Genomic DNA, 24,988 nt, shown 5'->3' with positions numbered 1-24,988 from the left:
ATAATAGCATCTACCTGACATTGTGTTTGGACTGGTAGGAGAATCAGGAGAGAGGACCTGGGAAGAGGGCAGCTAATTCAATGGATGACAAGATTAAGACTGAAAAATATCCCAGTAGGCTGGAATTCTGAGCCCAAATTAACAAGATAAAATAAAATATAAATGTCCTTCATACATGAGATCTAGCTGGACAACCTCGCTACCCCTCACAGTGGCTAGTGTCCTTCCGGTCGTCTCTTTCAGGAGATGGATACATGCTTCATCAATGGTCCTCTGGAAATAGTTGGTCACTGAGTTGATCTTAAATCTTTCAGAGGTGTTTATCTTTACAGTGTGGTTGTCATTATATAAATTGCTGTGGTTCTGTTCATTTCAGTGTTATCAGTTCATACAAGTATCAGTTTATACCAGGTTTTTTCCCCTTGAAACCATCCCTTTCATTATTTCTTAGAATATAATAGTATTCTATTACATCTATATAATTTAATTCATTCTGCCATCTCCGAACTGATGAGCTCCTACTTCATTTCTAGTTATTTGTCATCCTTTACCTCAATTTGAAACCATTCTTTAGTGATGAAGTGAGATCCAAGATATTACCTTTTTTTTTCTTCATTACTTCATAATGTGCCTGAAATAGTACATCGGTTACCTCTTTAAGATCTAGTTCAAAGCCTGCCTTCTCCAGGGAGCCTTCTCTGATAAACTTCACTCCATTTCAGATGGGGTACAGGATTCCAGCCCAGCCAGCATGTCAAGACTTCAGTATTCAGCCCAGGCACTCAAATTGCTGCTTTTGTAATGGTGGTGATATAGAGAAGGTGTGCCAGCTATAGGAAGAGGCATCCACCAGGGCAGGTTATTCCACAGGCTGGGCTGTCACTTCAAATTCCTTCTGTAAACTTGGTGACTTTCCTGTCCCATTCTTTGTTGTGACCATCATGTCATCATTTTCTGCTTGTCTTATAGTAAATGACTGTAGTGTCCTGAGGTTTTTATAAAAGACCTCAAAACCAGCTACGCTCACTTAGACTGCCCTTGAATTTATGGAATGTGGACAGATAGGCCTAAAGAAAACTGGTAGGGCAATGAGCTTTCAAGTCTCCTAAGCTCAACACTTATCCTGGGTCCACAGGGCAAGAGTAACCCTGGGGCTTTTAGGACCAACCAGGACTCGGGAAGTACTGACTAGAGCTTTTTTAGTTCTCAATATTGCTAGCTGGGCTACTCATGTTGGTTGGCCTTCTACTTTCTGGTGACAATGGTGCAAAAGTTAAAAAGCCCTTTGGTAACTTTGGTGGATCTGTGCTTGATCTCTCTGTGAGTATTTTCCATATATAGCAAGAAATATAGCATTATATAGGGTCAACTGCCCTCAACTTGGTACTTGATTTGTTCTCATATTTAATTTTATTGTCCCAAAGTCTAATTTCATCCAGGGGCATGCTTATATATTTTCTTTTTTTCTGATTTTTTTTCATATTTTTTATTTAATATAAATATATTTTATATTTTTACATTTTTTATATTTTCTGATGAACATAATTTGAACATCTCTCTCAATCAGCTAAGCTCAGAGCTTCCAGCCCCATCATTATATATTGTAAACAGTAGTTAAAAAGCAAATATTTAATCAACTGGAGAAATATCCTTTATCATTACTCAGATCTCTTTATATTAAATCTCTTGATCTCCTAGTTGTTGAAAGTAAAGTTTTTTAATATTGAAATCACTAACAAAACACAAATAGAGATATTTATGTACACCTTCTTTCTGTGAAAAAATATTTCTGCCAGAGTCATCCCAAACCTTCACTATGATGGTGACATTCTCAATTCTGAGAATATAGTTCATATCATTTGGTTCAATCAGTATACCACAGTCTTTCTCTTTGCCAAGATAAATCCATCTTCCTTCTTCATCTTTATCTCTGCCTTCTCCAGATTCCTACTGTCAGGACAGGAAAACAGTTTCTTCAGCTTCTTTCTCTCCAGCGAATACTCTTTTTTTAAAAGTTTATTTATTTAACTAATTAATTTAGAATATTTTTCCATGGTTACATGATTCATGTTCTTTCCCTTCCCTCATCCCACCCCCCTCCAATAGCCAACAAGCAATTCCACTGGGTTTTACATGTGTCATTGATCAAGACCCATCTCCATATTAGTAATATTTGCACTAGGGTGATCGCTTAGAGTCTGCATCCCCAATCATATCCCTGTCGACCCATGTGATCAAGCAGTTGTTTTTCTTCTGTGTTTCTACTCCCACAGTTCTTTCTCTGAATGTGGATAGTGTTCTTTCTTATAAATTCCTCTGGATTGTCCTGGGTCATTGCATTGCTGCTAGTAGAGAAGTCCACTACATTCAGTTGTACCACAGTGTATCAGTTTCTGTGTACAATGTTCTCCTGGTTCTGTTCCTTTCACTCTGCATCAATTCCTGCAGGTCATTCCAGTTCACATGGAATTCCTCCAGTTCATTATTCCTTTGAGCACAGTAGTATTCCATCACCAACAGGTACCACAATTTGTTCAGCCATTCCTCAGTCAAAAGGCATCCTCTCATTTTCCAATTTTTTGCCACCACAAAGAGTCCAGTAAACATTTTTAACAATCTCACCAAACTGACAGTTAAAAACAGCCATTTTCATAACATTTCATTTGACTCTTAAATCTACAGAAACAATACCTCCAGCCTCAATAGAGGAGGCTTTTGAAAAAAATGTTAGAATGATACATGTATAATCCAGTGGAATTGCTTGTCAGTTCTGGGAGGGGGGACGGAAAGAACATGAATCTTGTAACTATGGGAAAATATTCTTAATTAATTAATTAATTAATAAAAAGAAAAAGATGTTAGATAGATAGATGGATGGAGGGGAGGGAGGGAAGGTCTGTTGGATGGATAGACAGATAGATGGATAGACAGACAAATGGATGGATGGATGGATAGATAGAGATATACAGACGTAGGTGTCACAAAGGTGAATGGGGAGATACATAGAAGTATAAACAGGCTGCAACACATTTCTATTGATAATCTGCTATAAGCAACATGAAGGAAATCAGTGAAAATATGTATAATCAGAAAAATATGGTCAAGTTGAAATAATGCAAAGTAAAGTGATTAGGAAGAAGAGAACAATATATACAGTAACAGCAATATTATAACAATGATCAACTGTGGAGGACTTATTAATTCTCATAAATACAAGAATCCACCACAACTCCAATGGACACATGATGAAAAATGCTATCCACCTAGGGAGAACTGTTAGACAGCAGGAGAAAATACATTTTTTCCCTTTATTTTTCTTGTTCTCCCCCTCCTTGCCCCAGAATGTGGCTAATGTAGAAACATTTTTGCATGCCTTCATATATATAAATATGTATAAACGTGTATCATATTTCTTGCCTTCTCAATGGTTTGGGGGTGAAGAGGGAGGGAGAGAATTTGGAACTGGAAACCAATAAATACATTTTAAAAATAAAATGCAAAATAGAAATCTAGTCATATAGCAAGGGATAGGAATTGGACCTATAATTTTATTCATTTTTTTTAAACCCTTACCTTCTGTCTTAGAATCAATACCGTATATTGGTTTCAAAGCAGAAGAGTGTTAAGGGCTAGGCAATTGGGGTAAGAGAAGTAAGGGCTAGGCAATGGGGGGGGGGAGGGGTTAAGTGACTTGACCAAGGCCACATAGCTAGGAAGTGTCTCAGGTCAATTTTGAACCCAGGACCTCTCATCTCTAGGCCTGGCTCTCAATCCACTAAGCCACCCAGCTGCTCCCCTATGATTTTATTCATATAGAAGACTCCTAGTTGAGAAAATTCCCTTCACCACTGAAGCTGAGCAACTTCTCTACAACTTAGTATTTTAGACAGTTGTCTAAAAAAGGGATGTCAGACTCAAATAAAAATGAGGTCCTCTAAATAAGGACTCTTGCAGACTGCATAGTGACAGTTTTAAAAAGTAATATTATCTATATTTTATTTCTTTTATTGAATATTTCCTTCAATTATAGGAATTTTAATTCCTACAAATTTCTATAAAGTATAATCATTACACTTAATCTAGTTAAAGCCTCATTTATAATGTGGTAGGCCACATATAATTCGTGTCTATCAAGATAACAGCAATAACAATAATAATGATGATGACTGAGTTGGCTCTGATAATGAGGGAGTGTGGAGAGATAAATCTCTCTTCTTACTCTGGGGGTTTCTCAAGCTTTTTTCAATTTTTTTTTAAACCCTTGTACTTTGGTGTATTGTCTCATAGGTGGAAGATTGGTAAGGGTGGGCAATGGGGGTCAAGTGACTTGCCCAGGGTCACACAGCTGGGAAGTGGCTGAGGCCGGGTTTGAACCTAGGACCTCCTGTCTCTAGACCTGGCTCTCACTCCACTGAGCTACCCAGCTGCCCCCTATAATATTAATTTTATCTTATTTTATTTTTTTAAAACCCTTACCTTTACTTTTAAAAATACTGTGTATTGGTTCCAAGGCAGAAGAGTGGTAAGGGTAGGTAATAGGGGTTAAGTGACTTGCCCAGGGTCACACAGCTAGGAAGTATCTGAGGCCAGATTTGAACGTGGGACCTCCCATCTCTAGGCCTGACTCTCAATCCACTGAGCTACCCAGCTGCCCCCAATCATGAGCCATTTTAGATGGATAAGAAACAGCATTTTCCCAATTTGGGCTATGCAGTTAAAAATCATAATTACTTGCCTATTTAGTATTTTTCAATCTAATATTAAAATTGTTTGCAATTCTACTTTTTTCAGTAGGTGGTGCTACTAGCTAGGGGCTAGGGTTTCACAAAGCTAGTAGGCAGAGTCTTCTAGAGACTTCAGATAAAAAAATTGTTGTAAATATAGGCATACCCTAATCAATTAGCCTTTGAGTGGAGGGCGGGGCAAAAAGCCTTAGACAAAACTAAATTTAGGAGGGACTACAGGAGAAAGCAAAAGGAAAAAACAAACAAAAAACAAAAAACATACTTTCTTGTAGGAAAACTCTTAGAGTACAGCCTGAATTTTAGCTAAGAGGTTTGGGAGAGTTTTCTACTCTCTCCTCCCTGCTAGGGGTAAAAAAAAAAACCAAAACACGCCAGGAGCACATGCTTCTACTATGTGCTTCCAGGGAGCAGCTTTCAGACTATGTGAGCAGGAAACCACTTCTCTGAGCTCGGCCTGGGGGAAAAAAGGTTTGCTGGCATTTTATTCTTAATGGATTTGAAAGCTTTTCAGGATTAAAGGAGCAGTTTTAGTTGCTCCTGTTTCTGCTGACAGCTCTTCCTACTAGAGACATGTGAGATTTGGAAAAGGCCTTAAAGAATTCTGGGCTGTGAGATGGAAGCTTGTCAGGGCAGGTTTGCTTACCTCCTAAGGCAAGGGGTAGTGGTGGTGGAAGCATCTCCCCAGGTGGAGCCCTGAGGGCTGGCTAATTGTCGCCTAAGAAAAAACAGCCATCTTACCCTGCAGCAGCTGGTAATTCAGCTGTTTTCAGTTTAAGGGGGGAAGAGAAAAAGAAGGGAAAAAAAAAGATCTAGGACTTACCCTTCTGCACAGCAAACAGATCAACAGCTATAGGTTGTAACTCCAGAATTAGCTGCTAAAGACCTGACTTAAGGATAGTAAAAAGTGAAGAAAGTTGTAGAAGATTGAGGGTAATTGTCACAACCTTTGTGGTCTGCCAATTAATGTAAGAATTTAAATTTAATATGAAATTCGAATATGAAATAAATATGAAAGTTCTAAAGTAATATTGTGGTTGCCAATTTAAAAAGTTAACTCTTAAGTCACTGTTAGTCACTCTTAACAATTTAGTTTAATAGAGATATAGTAAAAGAGAGAAATGTCGGAAGAAAGTAGAAAGTATTGCCTAGTTAGAAACCCTATCTGAATTTCTATCTGAAGAAGTCCTCTCACATCCCAATCTCCACATGGAGTCACGGTAGTCTCTTAAGCCAGGAGTCCTAGTGGTGTCTTCAGCTAGAGTTCCACCAAGGCAGCCTCCTCCAGGAAAGGAAGGCCTCTCTGGAACCAGCCTCTCCAGAAGCCAGGAAAGGAAGGCCTCTCTGGAACCAGCCTCTCCAGAAGCCAGGAAAGGAAGGCCGGCAACTCACCCAGCAAGCCGAAGCAGGATCCAGGGAAAGAGTCTCCTCCTTCAGTCTAGCTCACCAGATGCATAGTTTCCAAAGATGAACTTGAAGGAGAAGAAATCCAAAGGAGAAGTCCAAAGGAGAAGTCCCTTGGACAGGAAGTTCAGGACTTTTTATAGTTCTTTTTATAGTCACTTCCTGTCCCTTCCCCGCTTTACGGGAACCAATCACAGTCTTTCAATTTGCCTAGCACTGCCTGGGGCGGGGCAGTGGCCTCTGGAGTTGTCACCCACACTAGCAAGTGACTTACAAACTCTCTTACTTAGTGTCAAGTAGGGGTACTTTAAGTACTTGATTTGTTTAGCTAAAAATAGACAAGAGAAGAGTTAATCCTATCTTCACAACAGCTAGCATTGAGATAGTGTCTACTCTGTGCTAGGCACTATCCTAAGTACTCCACAAATATTATCTCTTTTCCTCTGGGAAGTAGGTGTTATTATTATTTCCCATTTTATAGAAGAGGAAAGTGAGTCAAACAGAGGCTTTAATGTCTTGCTCAAGGTCACACACTTAGTATCTTGGGTCATTTTTGAACTGATCTTCCTGACTCCAAGCCCTGCACTCTATCCACTGCTCTACGGGGCTGGTAAGTGCATTCGAGTTTTAGAGCTGGAAACTCTAGGTCTGTAAGTCCAAACTCTTTCTTATTAGTCATCAGAGTTTGGGGCTAAGGTAGCAGGTGACAATCTCATTGGTATAAAAGTATAAACCTTTATTGCTTTTGAGTCACACATTTTCTGACTTCTAGAGATAGACCCAGATGATTAGGTGGCTTCAGTTCCTGCAGTTACAACATTGGTCTTTATTGTTCTTAAGGTCTTAACCTTCCATAGGGTGTCATGACAAACACATAGTGAAATATTTAACTCATTCTGACAAGATAGCAAAGTGAGAGGGCTGGGTAGCTCAGTGGATTGAGAGCCAGACCTAGAGAAAGGAGGTCCTGGGTTCAAATCTGGCCTCAGACACTTACCAGCTGTGCAACCCTGGGCAAGTCACTTGACCCCCATTGCCTAGCTCTTGCCAGTCTTCTGCCTTAGAACCAATATACAGTATTGATTCTAAGATGGAAGATAAGGGGTTAAAAAAAGATAGCAAGGTGGACTTCTTAAGCCAAATCAGCAGGACTCTGGGAGACACCATGCCTGGAAAGTCTAGTCTGACTATTGCCACTCTTTCCCTCTGTGACCCATGACTATATTCTCTTCCTCATTAGCCTATGAGCTCCTTCCTTGAAAGGAGGGACTGTCTTCTATATTTCTTTGTGTCCCCAGGGCTTAGAGCAGTGCCTGGCACACAAGCAATGCTTATTTTCAATAAGTGTTTATTGACCAATTGACTTGTTTAGTTCATATAAAGAGAACACTAATTTGTTGGGTGATGGTGAGACAGAAGCTCATTAGTAAAATGCCTTCCCCATTGAATACCAAATTGTGGAAGCAGTGCCAGAGGTACCTTGGACAGCAGGCAACTGGTTCTCCCTATTTTATAGGTGAGAACTCTGAAGCCCAGAGAGATTAATTTGCCCAAAGTTTCATAGCTAATTAAGCAGAGCCAGGCCTAGAACCCAGGAATTGAGGGTTTGTTTTACAGAGGCTGGATCACATTAGGACTTAGTCTTTATTTTAAGTCCTATTTGCTTGTTACTCAAGAGTAGGCAGGGGTGATTCTTAAAACTCCTGATTTCAGATTAAGGAAACAAACAAAACGTAAATAGATTTCAGATTAAGGAAACAAACAAAACGTATTTCTAAGAGGGGCGTGCTAAAATTGGATCCCAAAGAACACCTTTTTCAGTGATTCTCAGCATTTCCGATTTGGTAGCATGGCCACCAAAGATGGCTTAGGCAAGTTGCCAGCTAAGAATCACTGAAAAAGTGGCTCCTGACCAAAATAAACTAGATCTGAGGGAAGTTGTTGACCCAGGGCTGGTGGCTCGTTTACATTTGGGCTACCGTTTAATTGGAGAGATTCATTCTAGCACCCCACATGGTGAAGCCTCTTAGACTCGTTCAAACCAAGGGGGAATCCTACTGGGTTGATTCAGGTTTGGTCTTATGCTTGTAGGGTCTGAGGCTGCTTTGCGCCATAAAGAGCTTCCAGAGGAGCTAGGAGATGACCTGGTCTCCTGCCCAGGTCAGACCATATCTGGAGTCTTATTTCAGTCTTGGACAACACATTTTAGGAAAGACATTGGAAAGCAAGTGGGTATCCTGAGGGGACAGTTAGGAGGGTGAAGGACCTTGAGTTTGTGCTTAGTGGATCCACTGAGGGAACCTGGAATGTTTAACCTGTAGAATAGAGGACTGGGGGAGACATGAGAAGCTGGCTTTAACTCTTTGAGGGACTGTCATGTGGAAGAAAGATTAGATTTGTTCTATTTAGATCTAGAGGGAAAACTAAGCTCAAAGACAGTGGAAAACACAAAGTGGCATTTTCAGGCTGGGCATAAAGAAAAATTTAACATTTAGAGCTATTCTCAAATATGAGCTGCCTCCAAGATCACAATAAAAGCCCCCCTCATTGAAAGTTTTCAGTTCAAATCAACAGCTACTTATTAAGTACCTACTATGTACCTAAGGAGTGAATGAGGTGCTGAGGATACAAAGACAAAAATGAAACAATCCTACCCCTCAATGAGTTTATATCCTGCTGGGGAATGATATAACACATGCACAGATGAGTAAATATAAATTAATGCAAGGTTTCTCCCTCCTTCCCTTCTCTCTTAAAATCAAGACTAATGTCAGTTCCAAGGCAGATTAGTAAGGGCTAAGAATAGAGAGAGGGAGAGACAGAGAATTCAATATTGATAGGGCTGTAGAGAAAAAAGCCGTCTAGTGCATTGTTGGGGAGGTATTTTTTTAAAAAAACCCTTTCCTTCCATCTTGGAATCAATACTGTGTATTGGTTACAAGGCAGAAGAGTGGTAAGGGTAGGCAAGTGACTTGCCCAGAGTCACACAGCTAGAAAGTGTCTGAAGCCAGATTTGAACCCAGGACCTCCTGTCTCTAGGCCTGACTCCCAATCCACTGAGCCACCCAGCTGCCCCCAAGGAGGGATATTTTTAATTAATTTTTTTAATCATCAAAAAATCCCCCTTTTCAATAATCCTGAAAGACTTATGATGGGGAATGCTATCCACTGCCAGAGAAAGAACTGTTGAAGTCATCTTTCACATCAATGTTTGCATGGTTTTATTTTGGGGTTTTGGTTAAGTATGCCTTTGCTCTTACAACAGTGGCCAAATATGGAAGTATGTTTTGCATGACAATAAAAAAGTTTTTAAAATCCCCCTTTTCTACCTCTCTTCAATTGAGAAAGAAAAAATCTCTGTATAATTAAGCAAAACAAATTTCCTCATTTGTCATGTCTCTCCAAAAAACCTAGCTGTGTACTCTGAGCAATCCAGAAGTGGGTAGCATGTTTCATCATGAGCCATCTGGAGTCATGGTTGATGATTACACTAACCAAAGTTCCCAAGTCTTTTAAAATTGTTTTCAAAATTGTTTTAGTTCATGAAATAGTATTCTATCACATTTATATATCATACCTTGTTCAGCCATTCCCCAATTGATGGACGTCTCTCAATTCTTTGCCACCTAAAAAAGAGCTAAAACAATTTTTGTAGATTCAGTTTGTTTGGCTTAGAACTAAATCTTCCCTTCATCTACCTTTTTTCTAATTCCCTGCTATCCTTTCTTTCTTTCTCCTCCTGTTTTCCTGTTGAGTGAAGTGTATTTCTGAACCCTCCTATGAATGTATTCTTCCTTCTTTTGACTAGTTTAGAAGTGAGTGAAATTCAAATATCAGTCACTGCCCCCATTTCTATTTCCTTGTTTGCATAGAATTGCACTTGTATACCCTGATCATGAGATAGCTTTACCTAATCTTCTTCTTCCCTTTCCATTCTTCTTTTATTAAGACCTAATAGAACCATTCCCAGACCTTCTGACTAATTATTCTTTCTTTGATCCCTGAGGAAAATAGAGTCCAAGAGAACACATTATCATCTCCCCATAGTAGAATGTAAGCATTTTATCCTTGTTTTGTCTCTTGTGATTATTCCTTCATGTTCACCTTTTTATGTTTCTCTTAATTCTTGTTTTTGCATGTCAAACTCTCTACATAACTCTGGACTTTTTATTGGAAATGCATAAGAACCCTTGCTTTCATTAAAGATCCATTTTTAACACTCTAGGATTATACTCAGTTTTTCTGAGTAAGTTATTCTTGGCTTAAGCTTGTATAATTTGCCTTCTAAAATATTGTATTCCAAGCTCCATACTCCCTTAGTATGATGGCTGCTAAATTATGTGTGATCCTTCACTATGATGTATTTAAAAGTCCTTATAAGATGAGGCCCTAGGGCTGTGTTTGAACCTGGCACTGAAGTTTATTCTAATTGTAGAGCTAGGATCTAGACCTATGATTTCATTGATATAAAAATGTCCCAGATGAAGAAACTTCCTCTACCAATGCATATTGTCACCTTTTCTCAACTTAGAGTTTCTCAGAGCACTAAGAGGGTAAGTAACTTGCCCAGGATCTTACAGCCTGTATGTGGTAGAAATAAGACTGTAAACTAAGTCTTCTTGGCTTTGAGGTCAGCTCTCTACATCCTATAAGCCATTAGCTTTCTATCCTAAAGAGAACATTAGAAAAGGGGCCTATCTGTTAAAAAATATAATAATTGTTTTATTTATAACAGTCAAAAACTGAGGTTGCAACCTGGGGGCCTGAAAGGATAGTGATGCTCTTGACAGAAATGACACCAAGCTCAGAAGATGGAAGGGAGAAAGATAACAAGATCTGTTTTGGACCTGTTGTTTACAAGATGTCTCCAAGACATCAAATTGGAAATGTCTAATGGGCATTTGGAAATTATGAGAATGGATCTCAGGAGAGAGACTAAGGTGAAATTAGATCAATTTGGGAGTTCTATATCCATGAAGATATAATAATTGAACTTATGAGAACTAGTGAGATAGTCCATAGAGAGAAGAATGCAAAAGGCACAGGAAAGAACCTTGGGATACACCCAATAGTTAGGTAGCAAAATAGATGATGAATCAACAAAAGAGAATAAGAAGGAACAGTTAGAGAGCTAGAACTAAGAGAACAGTACCATGATAACCCAGAGAAGAGAGAGGATCCCCAAAGAGAAGGTAGTCAAAGACGATAGAGAAGTCAATAAAGATGAGGACTGAGAAAAAGCCATTCAGTTTGGCAATTAAGAGATCATTGGTAACCTTGGAGAGAGGGTTTCAGTTAAGTGACAAGGCTGAAAGCTTAAAGGTCTTAGAATTGAGAAAGTTGGGGCACAAGGTGTTAAGAGAGTTTGTCTATTGGTGGGAGGATAGCTTGAGAGGATGGAAGGACTGAGTTAGAGTGGTTTTTGTTTTTTTTTTTTTTTTAAAGAATGGGGGAGAATTAGACATCTTTAGAGTGTAGGGAATAAGCCTAATGATAAGGAGAAAATCACTAGTTTATTGAATTGGGAAGTGATATGGTTGGACCTGTGTTTTCAGAACATCAATTTGGCAGCTCTGGATGAATTGATTGGAAAAGGGGAGGTTATATATTTTTTTTAAATTTTAAACCCTTAACTTCTGTGTATTGACTTATAGGTGGAAGAGTGGCAAGGGTAGGCAATGGGGGTCAAGTGACTTGCCCAGGGTCACACAGCTGGGAAGTGTCTGAGGTCAGATTTGAACCTAGGACCTCCCGTCTCTAGGCCTGACTCTCAATCCACTGAGCTACCCAGCTGCCCCGAGGGGAGGCTATATTAATAAAGATCAATCAGGATGCTATTTCAGGACTCCCAAGAAAGCTGATGAAGTCATTAATCCTGTGATGCCCTTTATACCTATAAATCATATACATAATAGCCAAATCTATCCAAGTTTTTCTTTGTCTTCCCAGCTCCCAGTAGGAGAATATCGGAAGTTCCCTGTCCTCCCAAGTCAGTGAATGAAGCAGAGTTGTTGAAAAAGAAAAGCATCAAGAAACCCAAAGGTGGGATTAAGGTAAGGCCACCTTTTTGTTTCTGAGACACAAACTTTGGTGGGAAGGAAGACAGTACCAACAACATCATCCATCAATTAAAAACTGGTTACAGAACACCTCCTAGACAATTGTCATCATCATCCTCCGTTGCAGGCACTGTACTCAGCCAGTCACATACCTCAAGATCTTTTTGTAAAAACACCAAATGAGATCCAGCCACAAAATTGAGGCAGTGCAAGGGGAAATGCTCTTGATGGGGAATCCATGGACCTTGGTTCTAGTCCCAGCTCTGCCATCTTGGGCAAATCATTTAATCCCTCTGTAAAATAAAGAGATTTTGCCAAATGGGCTCTAAAGTCACTGATGTTTCGTGAACTGATCCAGCAGCCAGCCTGTTGTTTCTCTGTATTTTACAAAAAGGTTTGGTTATGCATGCCACCACTGGAAGGATGGATTGTATTTCCTCATTCTAGTTCCTTTTTGCCTTATCTGTAATCTGACTCCATGTTTAATTCAATGGAGCTACTACTATATTTTCCATTCCTTGCTCAGCCAGTTTGGGTTTGAATTATTCATCTGATGACCGTGATGGCAGTGTTTCCACTTCTCCCGAGGGGCCCCCAGGCTTCCCAGAACATTTCACCTCCCTTTCCTTTTTCATAAATGAAGGAGAACCCTTTCCTGCAAATGTCACTTATATTGGACCATGAGCGTATCCTGAGACATGTATGCAAAGGTTTTTGGAACTGAGAAACACCCAGAAGACAGTCATGTCATGGAGTCACTAAGTGTCTCTAGAAGACTTGATCTATGTTTTAAAACCACATCACACAAGCAGTATGGAGTAGTGTTTAGAGATCTTGGTGTTGGCATCAGCATGTTGAAATTTCACCTTAGACATACTTGTTAGTTGTGTGATTATGGGTAAGTCACTGAAGTTCCCCGAGTTTCCTCATCTTTAAAACTGAAATAAGAACACCAGAAGCCTCTACTCTGTTTTGAGGCTCAAATAAGATAAGGTCTACAAGGACTTCAGTGTTATATAGTACCATCAATTATGTAAGGTGGGTCTTTGTAAGACATCTACTTCTCTGCATCAGGGGCAGCTTGGGGTATTATGGTTAGGGCACAGAATCTGGAGTCAGGAAGATCTGAATTGAAATACGGCCAGGTGACCCTGGGCACCTCATTTGCCTCAATTTTTCTCATCTGTAAAGTGGACAGAATCACACCTGCCTTGCAGGGTTGTCTTTGTAAAAAGCCCTTAGCCTAGTATAAAGCAGATGTTTAATACATTTTTTTGTGAGTTAGTTAGATAAAAAACAAAATGATACTGATTTTTCCAGTGGAGCTGTCACAGTGCAGATGAACACAAAATGGCTAACTGTGGAACCCAGGATAACAGAGCTCCCTCTCCATCCCCTGGGTATTAGCTGGGTGATGATACACATGGGCTTGTTCACGTGAGAAAGGATTGAAACAGTGTTCTGTAAGTGAGGTATTTGTGGCATAAAGCAAAGTCTTGGGCTTGTAGTTCAAGGTCTGGGCTTTTAAGTCCTGGTTCTGCCACTGAAATTCTTTGGACCTCAGTTTCTCCATCTACAAAAAGGTGACAGCAGTCCATACTTGCACCACTGCACAGAAAGGTAGAAAAGGCACTTTATAAACTGGTAGTACTTCAGAAAAGGAGCCCCTTGGAGTTCCTGCTTTCTTTCTGTTTGTTAGCCTTGCGGGCGACAGTGGGTGTCTGCTCTCTCTGGGGCACTTGCAGCTTTGTACAGATGGCTGCCTGCTTCACCCTGGGAGCTGCCAAAGGGCAAGATGTTTGGGTCTAGGAAGTCCGTGTCTTCAGGAAGCCTCTGTGTATTCTCTGCTCAGGAGGACTGAAGGTCACAGGACCAGCCACAGCCAGACCCAGGATTGGCCCAGGAGCCCACATTGAGGCTAGTGGAGCCTGGCTCTGGTCAGCGAGCCATGCTAGGAACCAATTCCTAAGGGTCAGCTTCTTGGAGCCAAGAGCAGGGAGGCCAGGAATGTCTGCAGAACCTTGTCTCTATCTCTATTTCTCTGCCTCAGTTTCCATCTCTGCCTCTTTTCTGTTTCCCTGTGTCTTACTCTCTCTGTCTCTCTACTTCATCTCTCCTCTGTCTCTCTCTGTTTTTCCATGTCATCTCTCTCCTCTCTGCCTGTCTTTATCTCATCTCTCCTCTCTCCTTTTTTGTCTCTTTCTCCATCTTCTCTCTCTCCTCTCTGCCTTGTCTCTCTGTTTTCTCTGTCTCCCTATTTCATCTCTCCTCTCTGTCTCTGTTTCTCTGTCTTCTTTTTCTGTCTCTATTTCATCTCTCTTTCCTCTGTGTCTCTGTCTCCCTCTATGTCTGTCTCAGTCTCTTCTCCTTTCTCTCATCAGTTGTGGGTGTTATAACAGACCACAGGCCTTGGTGATGCTTCCAGCACCAAGCAGCCTGCCCTTGCAGATAGCATTCAACATTCTCATTCTCACACTTGTTGTGGAAGCCCCTGGTACCATTATCATTCTTTGAGAATTGAGCAAAGAGCTTGGCCATTAAACCTTTCCTGACCCTAGATCTGTAAGAATCCAATATTAGCCACTCCACCAATTTCTGGATTACCATGGACGAGGGAGTATGGTACAAAGGAAAGAACACTGAACCTTACCTCCCTCTTAAAGCTGGGGGACAACAGACAAATCACTTTCCCTCTCTGGGCTTTCTGTGGAGGGGGATTGACTAGACTTTGGACATCCAAAGTCCCAGCTAGCTTTAAACCTGTGATTGTCTTGATTTAGCCATTGCCAAAGGTAACTCATATTTGTCATCTAAAATTGAAGTATGGGGGGGGGCAGCTGGGTAGTTCAGCGGATTGAGAGCCAGGCCTAGAGATGGGAAGTCCTGGGTTCAAATATGACCTCAGACACTTCCCAGCTGTGTGACCCTGGGCAAGTCACTTGACCCTCATTGCCCACCCTTACCACTCTTCTGCCTTGGAGCCAATTCACAGTATTGGCTCCAAGACAGAAGGTAAGGGTTTTAAAAAAATTATTTAAAAAAGTAAAATTTAAAAAATAAAAATAAAATTCAAGTATATACTAATTCCCCCTGATTTTCTACTTATGTTTTTTTTGTATCTGCGGGATTTTAAAAAGGAACATGAAGTACTTTTTTGGATCATAACTTTCAACACTCAACATCAAACTCTCCTTTTGCTCTCTTGTGCTTCTGGGAATGCATGCTCTGGAGGGCAGACCAGATGCCCATCAACTTTCTATGTGATCTAGGGTAAGTCATTACACATCTCTGTGCCTTACTTCCCCATCTGCCAAATCCACAGGGACATAGTCCATGACTCTTGATTTTATATAGTCACACAAGAGACATATATAAGGGCTTAGAGATCCCCATGGGAAAGCAGTCAATTTATCTGTCAATTAAAAGCACAGATTGATCATTTATTTTGTGCTAGCTAATCTAGAATTACTACAATGACAGCGAATCCTTTCCAAAATGATTCAGCCATGAATATTGCTCTTTCCATTCATTTCATAAAAAGCAAACGGCCGTACTACAAAGCCCTTCTCTCTGGGACAGAATCTTGGGGGGCTGGAAGTCAAACAGCTTCCAGAAGGACCCCATTAGCATCCATTCCCATTTGACAGATAAGGGAACTGAGGCACAGACAAAAAGACTTCACCCTAAATCACCTGAGCACCCAAGGCATAAAGCTAGTCAGGAATCCATGAGCCCAGGTTCCCAGGCTTCTGTTTCTTCCTTCTTCCTCTCCCTTTGCTCTGTTATTGCCTTAGATTGAACTTTTTTGCTAGGGTCCTGCCTCCTGATAGTTCCCACACATCTTTCCCTCGCTGTTGTGCTAAGGGCCTGCTCTTATCCCTGGTACTCGTCCCACCTTCGGCTTTTTACTTTTAAGAGTGAGACTGCTCTCCAACTAAAGACTTTGTGGTAGACTTAAGAAGAGCCGCATCCTCATATTGGTATTTCCAAATACATCCCTATAAATAAATGGGCACCTCAAGACTATGAAATATTAAAGATGGCTTTTTGTAACGTGTCTGACTTTTTAACTGCTTTCTTGTGCTGTGGTTTGTCTCCAAGGGCTCTAGCAAACAAACACTCTTCCTTGTATTTCCTTGGTCCAAGGGATGGGGCATAAAAGCCTGGGGAGATTTGAATGAGTCAGGGCAGGTGATGCTAAGGGAAACAGAAAACCTCCCACAGACCAAGCGTGACCCCAGTACCCAGCTCGTCAGCTTTGCTTAGCCAGGTCTGAAGCCACTGCAGCCAGCTGGCCAAAGCCCAGAGAATGCTGCTTCTCATCAGGGCAGTCTTTTCTTGAAGGGGACTTTTAAAATGCCAATTAAAACCAACTCTCCCACTCCTAGATCTTCATTAATTGCAATTTGAGGCAGCAGCTAGGGAGCTCCATGGATTGAGAGTCAGAACTAGAGATGGGGAGGGGGAGGGATCCTGAATTCAAATCTGACCTCAGACACTTCCTAGCTGTGTGACTCTGGGCAAGTCACTTTTCCCCCACTGCCCAGTCCTTCCTGTTCTTCTGCCTTGAAACCAATACACAGTAGTGATTCTAAGAAGGAAGGTAAGGGTTGGTTTGTTTTTAAATAGCAATTTGAATATGGGGGAGCTAGTCATTGAATAGCCTCTTAGCACACCCCAATAAACTCAATATGAAAATACTAGGTATTATGGATGCAGGATGCTTGACTAACCCCCCACCTCACCCCCATAGCCTATAGTTCGAAACACAAGGTATTGTGGGTACAGGAGCTGGTCACTGACTAGCCCCCCCACCTCACCCCCAAAGCCCATAATGGAAACACTAAGTTGTTGGAAGCCTGGCTGCTTCATACAGCTAGTTTAAGACCTCACAAAAAGTGGGTACAAACTTAGACCAGAGTGGAAGTGAGATGCATATTTAAGATATACATGTGGGAAAGACACTCAAAGATTCTTGGAACAACTGACCAAAGGGGTTTGGAGAGAAAAATCACCTCCTCCTCTAGCAGGGATCTTCTCCCTCACTATCAGCTCCTAGCTTCTACACAGCAATCTCCTCCACTCTCCATGGGCCAGGGCTTGGCAAGATAAAGTCCCCCGGGGCAGGCTACAGTCTGTCTGCTCAGCTAATTGTTGTTCCCTCCTTAACTCAGGTAGGTGTTCATGCTTGTGAAGGTGTTACAGGCATCACGTGGTCAGTGTGGGTAGTTTTATAGTTTGTGATTACATTCTGGGCTTTCTGGGCATGAGGACTGATCCAAGACCAGCTTAACTACACTAGACTTCTTCCTTCTCCATTTTCAGGGGATCCCTGAGAACTAAAAGCATTGTAGCTTACAGAGGAATGGTACTCTCTCAAAGGGAAGAGACCACTGACAGTGAGTGACTGGCTGAGATGCTGGAGTAGGAGGCCGACAACAGGAGGAATCACCTAAGCAGGATGTTCTCCCCTCTTCTTCCATCCAGGGTCCTTTTAAACCCTCCAAGATGGCCAGTGGGAAATATCTTTGGCAGATAAGGGATAGAGAGAAGGATTGGTAGGGAGAAAGAAGGAACAAGAGGAGCGGGATCTCTCACACCCTTAGAACCAAAAAGGACCCTTAGTCATCATGGAGTCCAACCAATACAAGTGAAGAAACTGAAGCCTTAACACAGTGATTCCCAAAGTGGGCGCTACTGCCCCCTGGTGGGTGCTGCAGCCATCCAGGGAAGTGGTGATGACCACAGGTGCATTTATCTTTCCTATTAATTGCTATTAAAATAAAAAAATTAATTCCCAGGGGGCTAAGTAATATTTTTTTCTGGAAAGGGGGTGGTAGGCCAAAAAAGTTTGGGAATCACTGCCTTAAGAGGTGGCACAAGTTGTTCAGAGCCACACAGGTATTAAATAGCAAAACTAGGCCTTCAGAGTTGGAATCCAATATTCTTCTCATGACAACAGTCTTGAAAAGATTCTTAGATTTTCCACCCATTATGTTTCTATCTTCCTCAACTTCTCTCTCCCTATCTCTCCTTACATACCCACATTCCTTCAATGTAAGGTTACCCTCAGACAACTAAAACCAGGTGATTTTAATCCAAATCTCATTTTTGGGTACTCCCTCTTCACTCACAATCCTTCTCCCTTGCCACCTCCTCTCCTTGGCATTCTAAGTCAAGAGTTATCCACCATTTGCCACATTTAATTGGACTGAATACCAACAAATACATAATGGAATATATGTATTTTAAATCTACATATCATGAAATGCATGCTAAAAATAAAGGTTTCTAAATTTGAGTAGCGTCTTTTCCACTAGTCATAAATAACATAACAACAATAATAAAACCTATATCACAATAAGGTAATTAAATAAGATAATATATGTAAAGTGCTATATAAATTCTATAGTGCTATAGAAATGTTAGATGTGATTATAATTATTATTATTTTTCACCAGAATAAGAATACAGTTATATACTCTAGCAAGATGAATTAATACTTAATATTAATGATAAATTAATACTTAAAGCCCATTGGACATCTTAAAGTACTATAAAATGCTAGCCATAATCATCATCATCATCATCATCATCATCATCATTATTACTATTATTAAACCTTTACCTTTTGTCTTAGAATGGATACTGTGTATTGGTTCCAAGGCAGAGTAATGGCAAAGGCTAGGCAATGGGGGTTAAGTGACTTGCCTAGGTGTGGGATTCATATTGCTGAGAGGGGTTCAAGCTGCAGCACAGAATTCCATAGTGCCCCCCAGAACTCTAAGAGAGGGGGCAGTTAGAGGCAACTGGAGTTCTGGTATAAAAAAGACCCAAGATCCTGCAAGCCAGGTGACCTGCCTTTTTATACCAGAACTCCAACTGCCTCTAACTGCTCCCTATCTTAGAGTTCTGGGGGGCACTATGGAATTCTGTGCTGCAGCTTGAACCCCTCTCAGCAATATGGATCCCACACTAGGGTCACATAACTAGGAAATGTCTGAGACCAGATTTGAACCCAGGACTTCCCATCTCCAAGCCCAATTCTCTATCTACTGAACCACCTATCTCTAGCAATTATTATTACTATTTATTATTATTATTATTATTATTATTTCCAATGCTAAATTGGTCTCCCACTGGTACATATTCACTGTCACTAGAACAGTGACAACAGAGGTTGGACAACCAATTGTCAGGCATATAAATGGATTTCCTGTCTTGTTAGGTAAGTTGAATGGTGTAACCCATTAAAGTTTCATCCAAGTCAAAGATCCTATAATTATCTCATTACTTGTTCTAATTGTCCCATGATATTGAGTCATTTGCTTCATCAAGCATTTACTCAGCACTTATGAGCACATGTGCCCACTGGTGTTGGGGATACAAAGCCAAAAGTAAATCAATACCTTCCCTCAAGGAGCTTAAATACAAAATAATTACCATGCTCTGAACACTGGCAACTAGGGGATGGGGGTACAGAATCAAGATTCCCATTCATTCAAAGATGAGTTAGTTGGGGATTTCCTTCATCTTTAAATGAATGGAGATGCTGAAGAAACAAGGATTTGAGTGACCAATGTCAGCGGCCATGCCAGGACTAAAATCCAGGTTCCCCACCAGACATTGATCTATCCCAGGGGTTCCCAAACTTTTTTGGCCTACCATCCCCTTTCCAGAAAAAGTATTACTTAGCACCCCCTGTCACATACTATCACCACCCCCTTATAGTTATTCACCGCCCCCAAATGCCCCTGTGGCCATCACCGCTACCCTAGATTGCTGCAGCACCCACCAGGGGGCGGTGGCACCCACTTTGGGAATCACTGGTCTATCCCAACCACCAAAGCTGCTCCGGCTCCTTAAGACACCTAATCTGCACACTGGAATCACAAGAACTCAACAGAGTAGCTTTGGTTTAATGGAGGTGGTCTGCTAGAACAGAGGGCATGAAATATGGAAAGGGCTGCCCTGAAAACCTGAGAGTACTGTCCAATCCCCAATTCCAGACATAGTATGGATCTCTGTGATTCAGCAGACATTCTGAGTTCCATCAGGAACTAGGGCAGACTTGGGTCCCAAATGGAAAGTTTGGAATTGGGGATATTTTCTATGGCTCCTAGTTTGACCTGACATTGGATTATAATGAATAATTTACACCAGATCTAGAAAGCGAAGGGTTGAAAGGGACAGTTGGTGGTAATCTCATTTGCCTGCTGTTTTTTCAGTCAAACTTTCTAGTCCTAAAAGACTCAGTCAGCCAGATAAATATCCTGTCCTATACGATCTCCTGAGCATGTGACCCCATTGTAGCTTTCTGTGAGGGGTAGGGAGAAGGAATGATTTTCTACAATGTTCAAAGAAGATTTGGGGTTTTAATAAGTTCTACATTCGTATGAAATTCACTTCTAAAGCAGAGATGTATAACCAGCAGGTGTGTGTCTATCTGGCTAGGTTTGAAGCTTTAAGATAGAAAGAGTATAAGCAATTGAATCATTTTTGGTTTTGTGCCTGCCATCCCACCATCAGGATAGGGGAAGCCAGTTTCTTTTCTTCTCAACCCTTACCTTCTATCTTAGAATTCTACATATTAGTTCTGAGGCAGAAGAGTATTAAGGGCTAGGCAATGGGGGTTAAATGATTTATCCAGATCACACAGCTAGGAAGTGTCTGAGGCCAGATATGAACCTAGGACCTCCCATCTCCAGGCCTGAATCTCAATCCACTGAGCCATCTTGCTGTCTTCAGGCAGATTCTTTTCAGACCAAATCTTTCTCCTCTCTGCCTCCTGGTAGCCCAGGAGTATGATATTCCCTCTGTTCAATCTTGACATTTAAATGAAGTTCAACAATAATTCCTATTGCCCTAGGAGGGCAGTGGTCCTGATTCAAATGATTCATCTGCTCTGGAAATTTAGATTTTCAATAAGCATCAAAATCATTAAGAGCCTCTCACAATTCGAGCTCAAAACCCCCAAGCTAGGATGACTGCCTATTTTAGACCAAGTATATCAGCCCTGGGTGAATTGTGTGTATTGCCAGCTAGTATCTGGGGTCCTCCATTGAAGTCCCTCAAGCACACAATTAATATAGAGGCATGGGTCACAAAGTAGTTATGACCAAGCATCATTTTTACATTAAAAAAAATCCAGAAGTAGAAACAGTTTTAAGGAATTGAGGAGACCATATAACAGCATTGGCAAAGTATTGGCAGGCGTGCCAGCCCAGGATGGGGGAGCTGCTCCGTTCCCCCACTTCCCAGGGTCCAAGGATATGTATATTTTTTAATTTTTATTTTAAACCCTTAACTTCTGTGTATTGGTTCCTAGTTAGAAGAGTGGTAAGGGTAGGCCATGGGGGTCAAGTGACTTGCCCAGGGTCACACAGCTGGGAAGTGTCTGAGGCCGGATTTGAACCTAGGACCTCCTGTCTCTAAGTCTGACTCTCAATCACTGAGCTACCCATCTGCCCCCCAAGGATATTTTTTGCCCAGCCACCCAAAGCAAGCACTTTCTCCCTCTGCCCTCTCGGGTAATGGGGTGGGGGGGTGAGAGTAGGAGGGGGCTCATGGACAGCTTGAAGTTGTTCTCTGGGGCATGCAAACTTGAAAACCTTCACCAACACTGACATATAGTAAAGCAGCTTCCAGCAGTGGGCGCAGGGGAGGGAGTTGAGGTGAGTTAAACCTTTAAAGATTTTCCCTAGTTTTCAAAGAGAAAGTCACAGCCAGTACTGTCTGTTCCAACCACACCCATAGAATTCTTTTGACAGGTGGAATGGGAGCAGAGGAAAGTTCCCTCCACCATTCCCCATCTCCTTTTTAGTCTCCATCCAAAATGCCCAGCCTTACATTGCTGCTCATCATAATAATTCTGCTGCTGCTGACTCCTTCTAAAGCTCTTGCACCAACAGGAAATCGCCCTGTGGCTTAGACTTTATAATAATTTCTATTAGGTTTTCAATAAGCATCAAAGCCATTAAGAGCCTCTCACAATTGGAGCTCAAAACCCCAAGCGAGGATGACTCTTCCTGTTTTCATCCAAGTACATCAGTCCTGAGTGAATCGTGTCTATTAGCAGCTAGTCTCTGGGGTCCTTCACTGAAGTCCCTCAAGCACACAACTAATATAGAGGCTTGCATTCTACAAAGATAGAAAGACTACTGGGATTATAATTTCCAGAATTCACAATTAGGTTTCAGAACCTTTTTTCCGCTGCCTTGGAGAAAATCACTTTGAGACTCAGTTATATATGTATTGATGTCTTTGAAATTGTTTTAAATGTTTTTAATATCTCTTTAAAAGTCCTATAATGAACAATAACTCATACAAGCTTAGTAGTGTCTGAGAAGAACTATGTGGAAAGCAAACAGGAATTCTTTTTTTTTTAAACCCTTAACTTCTGTGTATTGGCTCCTAGGTGGAAGAGTGGTAAGGGTGGGCAATGGGGGTCAAGTGACTTGCCCAGGGTCACACAGCTGGGAAGTGTCTGAGGTCGGATTTGAACCTAGGACCTCCCATCTCTAGGCCTGACTCTCAATCCACTGAGCTACCCAGCTGCCCTTGCAAACAGGAATTCTACTACTGTGGCATCAGAAGAGAGAGCCTAAATGCCTTTTTGGGGGACCTCTGGGTCTCCTCTTGTGCATCCAGATGGCATAGTTAATAGAGCACTAGTCTTGGAGTCAGAAAGACTCATCTTCCCAAGTTCAAATCTGACTTCACACACTTAATATCTGTGTGACCCTGAGCAAGTCATATAAAACCCTATTTGTCTCAGTTTCCTCATCTATAAAATGAGCTGGAGAAGGAAACGTCAGATCACTCCAGTGTCTTTGTCACCCCGAAGGAGGTCACAAAGAGTCACACAAGAGTGAAAAATGACTGAACAGCAACCACCTCACTCCCACTGGTAAACATAAACAGAAGAGGGTTAATTTTTAGGCTAAAGTCAAATCACTGATGACTCCCTGAGTGGAGTGGATTAGATGATCTCTAAGATTCTTTCTCTTCCCTCCTTCCATAATCCTTTAATCTCCTCCTAGTCTAATGACTTATATCTGGGTCTCTGAAGTTCTTCATTTCTCATACTTCTGAAATGTGTGTTTTATTGGTAAGCACATGGAGAAAAGTATTTTGCAATAGTCTGAATCATGCGAAATTAATTCTTGAGGCGGATGTTCAGCATAGAGAGCCATGGGTATGTCAGAAGATTTTTGGTAAGGTATTTAACTCATTTCCAAGGCCCCTTCTTGCTTGCTATTCCTCTCCTGGGCTCCTTAACAGATCTTGTGAAATGGATGCCTTTGGCAGTCTGGTGAAACTTATGGATGTCTTCTATGAATAATATATTTTTAACCTTCAAAAAATATATTATTTTTTTGTACTTTCTTTATCATGCAAAATACACTTCCATATTGGTCATTGTTGTAAGAGCAAACTCATACATAACCCAAGATAAAAACCATAAAAACACTGATGGGAAAGATAGTCTGCTTTGATCAGCATCCATCCTACTTCAACAGTTCTTTCTCTGGAGGTGGATAGTATTCCCTGTCATAAGTCTTTCAGGATTGTCCCAGATCATTGCAAAGAATAATATGTATAAATGAATAAAATAAAATACATAGGACCACAAAGGAAACCAATGATATTGAAACACAATTAGAAAAAAAAAATTAAACCCTTACCTTTGTCTTAGAATCAATACTGTGTATTGGTTCCAAGGCAGAAGAGCAGTAAGGGCTCATGATGCCAGGGTGGTGGGGGTGGGGGGCAGAGTGGGTATAAATGACTTGCCCAGGGTCACATAGCTAGCAAGTATCTAAGGCCAGATGTGAACCCAGGACCTCCTGCCTTTAAGCCTGGCTCACAATCTACTGAACCACCTAGCTGCCCCCTCAATCTTTTTTTAAAGATCACAGATGACAGGTTTGGAATGCCTGCTCAGGTGGACCTCCAACTATTGTTATCTGTTATTTAGATCAACAGGGCAGCTATGAATCATGTTCTCTTGCTACTTCTTGAAATGAGCTATTTCTAACTTGTTTGCTGAAGCTCATTTTGCAAGCCCTTTATGACTTTCCTCTGCTAAGTTTTCCCACAAATAGGATGAAAGATTCTTGAGAATAGGGACAGTTTCTTTTTTTGCATTTCTATCCCCAATACCCAGCATAATATTCTGTACACAGATGGCAGAGCATTAATAAATAATGACTACTTGTTCAATGGAATGGAATTGAATTCTCATTCGCAGTGGTTGGAAATCTATCAAGGAGATTGGGAAATCCCAGTATTCTCCCACTAAGTGCCAGGAATCAATAATTTTAGCCTTTAGGTTTACCAGTTAATTGAAATATGTGGAGACTGCTGGCATATGTAACAAGCAAAACCTTCCCAGAATAGAATAAATAAGAATGAGGGAATGGGTAGGGGGGGAAGGAAATCAAATAGTTTATTAATGGTTTGCTGCCATTTTGGAAGGAGGCTTAGAGTAAAATGATCTAGGGAAGCTTGATGGTGAGGTGGATCACCAAGAGCTGGTGAGATATTTTCAGAACCAATCACTTGAGCAGATGGAAAGAGTGTCATGTCTTGTTGATGTGGAATCTAGAAGCCCCCAAACCTGTAGCCTAGAAAGATTTAATGACCCTCAGTTTACTTAGCTTGAAAGTTTGACCTTGTCACAACTGAATTCCTCCTGAGGGAAAGTCCAACATCACTAGTTTCAGACTAACAATAGACCTTATTTGAGCTTGAGTGGGGATGACCATTCCCATCAGGGCC

The 24,988-nt window shown here is 41.1% G+C and overlaps 1 protein-coding gene across 1 annotated transcript in view; it reads left to right on the top strand.

Annotated features, from left to right (window-relative positions):
• The window catches only part of LOC123242074 (guanine nucleotide exchange factor DBS-like), a 192,825-nt gene that overhangs the window by 4,171 nt on the left and 163,666 nt on the right, over window positions 1-24,988 (top strand). Inside the window, exon 3 of the mRNA XM_044669566.1 lies at window positions 12,096-12,199. Within this exon, the coding sequence (XP_044525501.1) occupies window positions 12,096-12,199 (104 nt within the window). The remainder of the gene's footprint in view (window positions 1-12,095; window positions 12,200-24,988) is intronic.

This window comes from Gracilinanus agilis, chromosome 3 (genome assembly GCF_016433145.1).
Source record: "Gracilinanus agilis isolate LMUSP501 chromosome 3, AgileGrace, whole genome shotgun sequence".
Lineage (NCBI taxonomy): Eukaryota > Metazoa > Chordata > Mammalia > Didelphimorphia > Didelphidae > Gracilinanus > Gracilinanus agilis.
The sequence above is the reverse complement of the archived record's forward strand: the minus strand, read 5'-3'. Positions and strand labels throughout refer to the sequence as shown.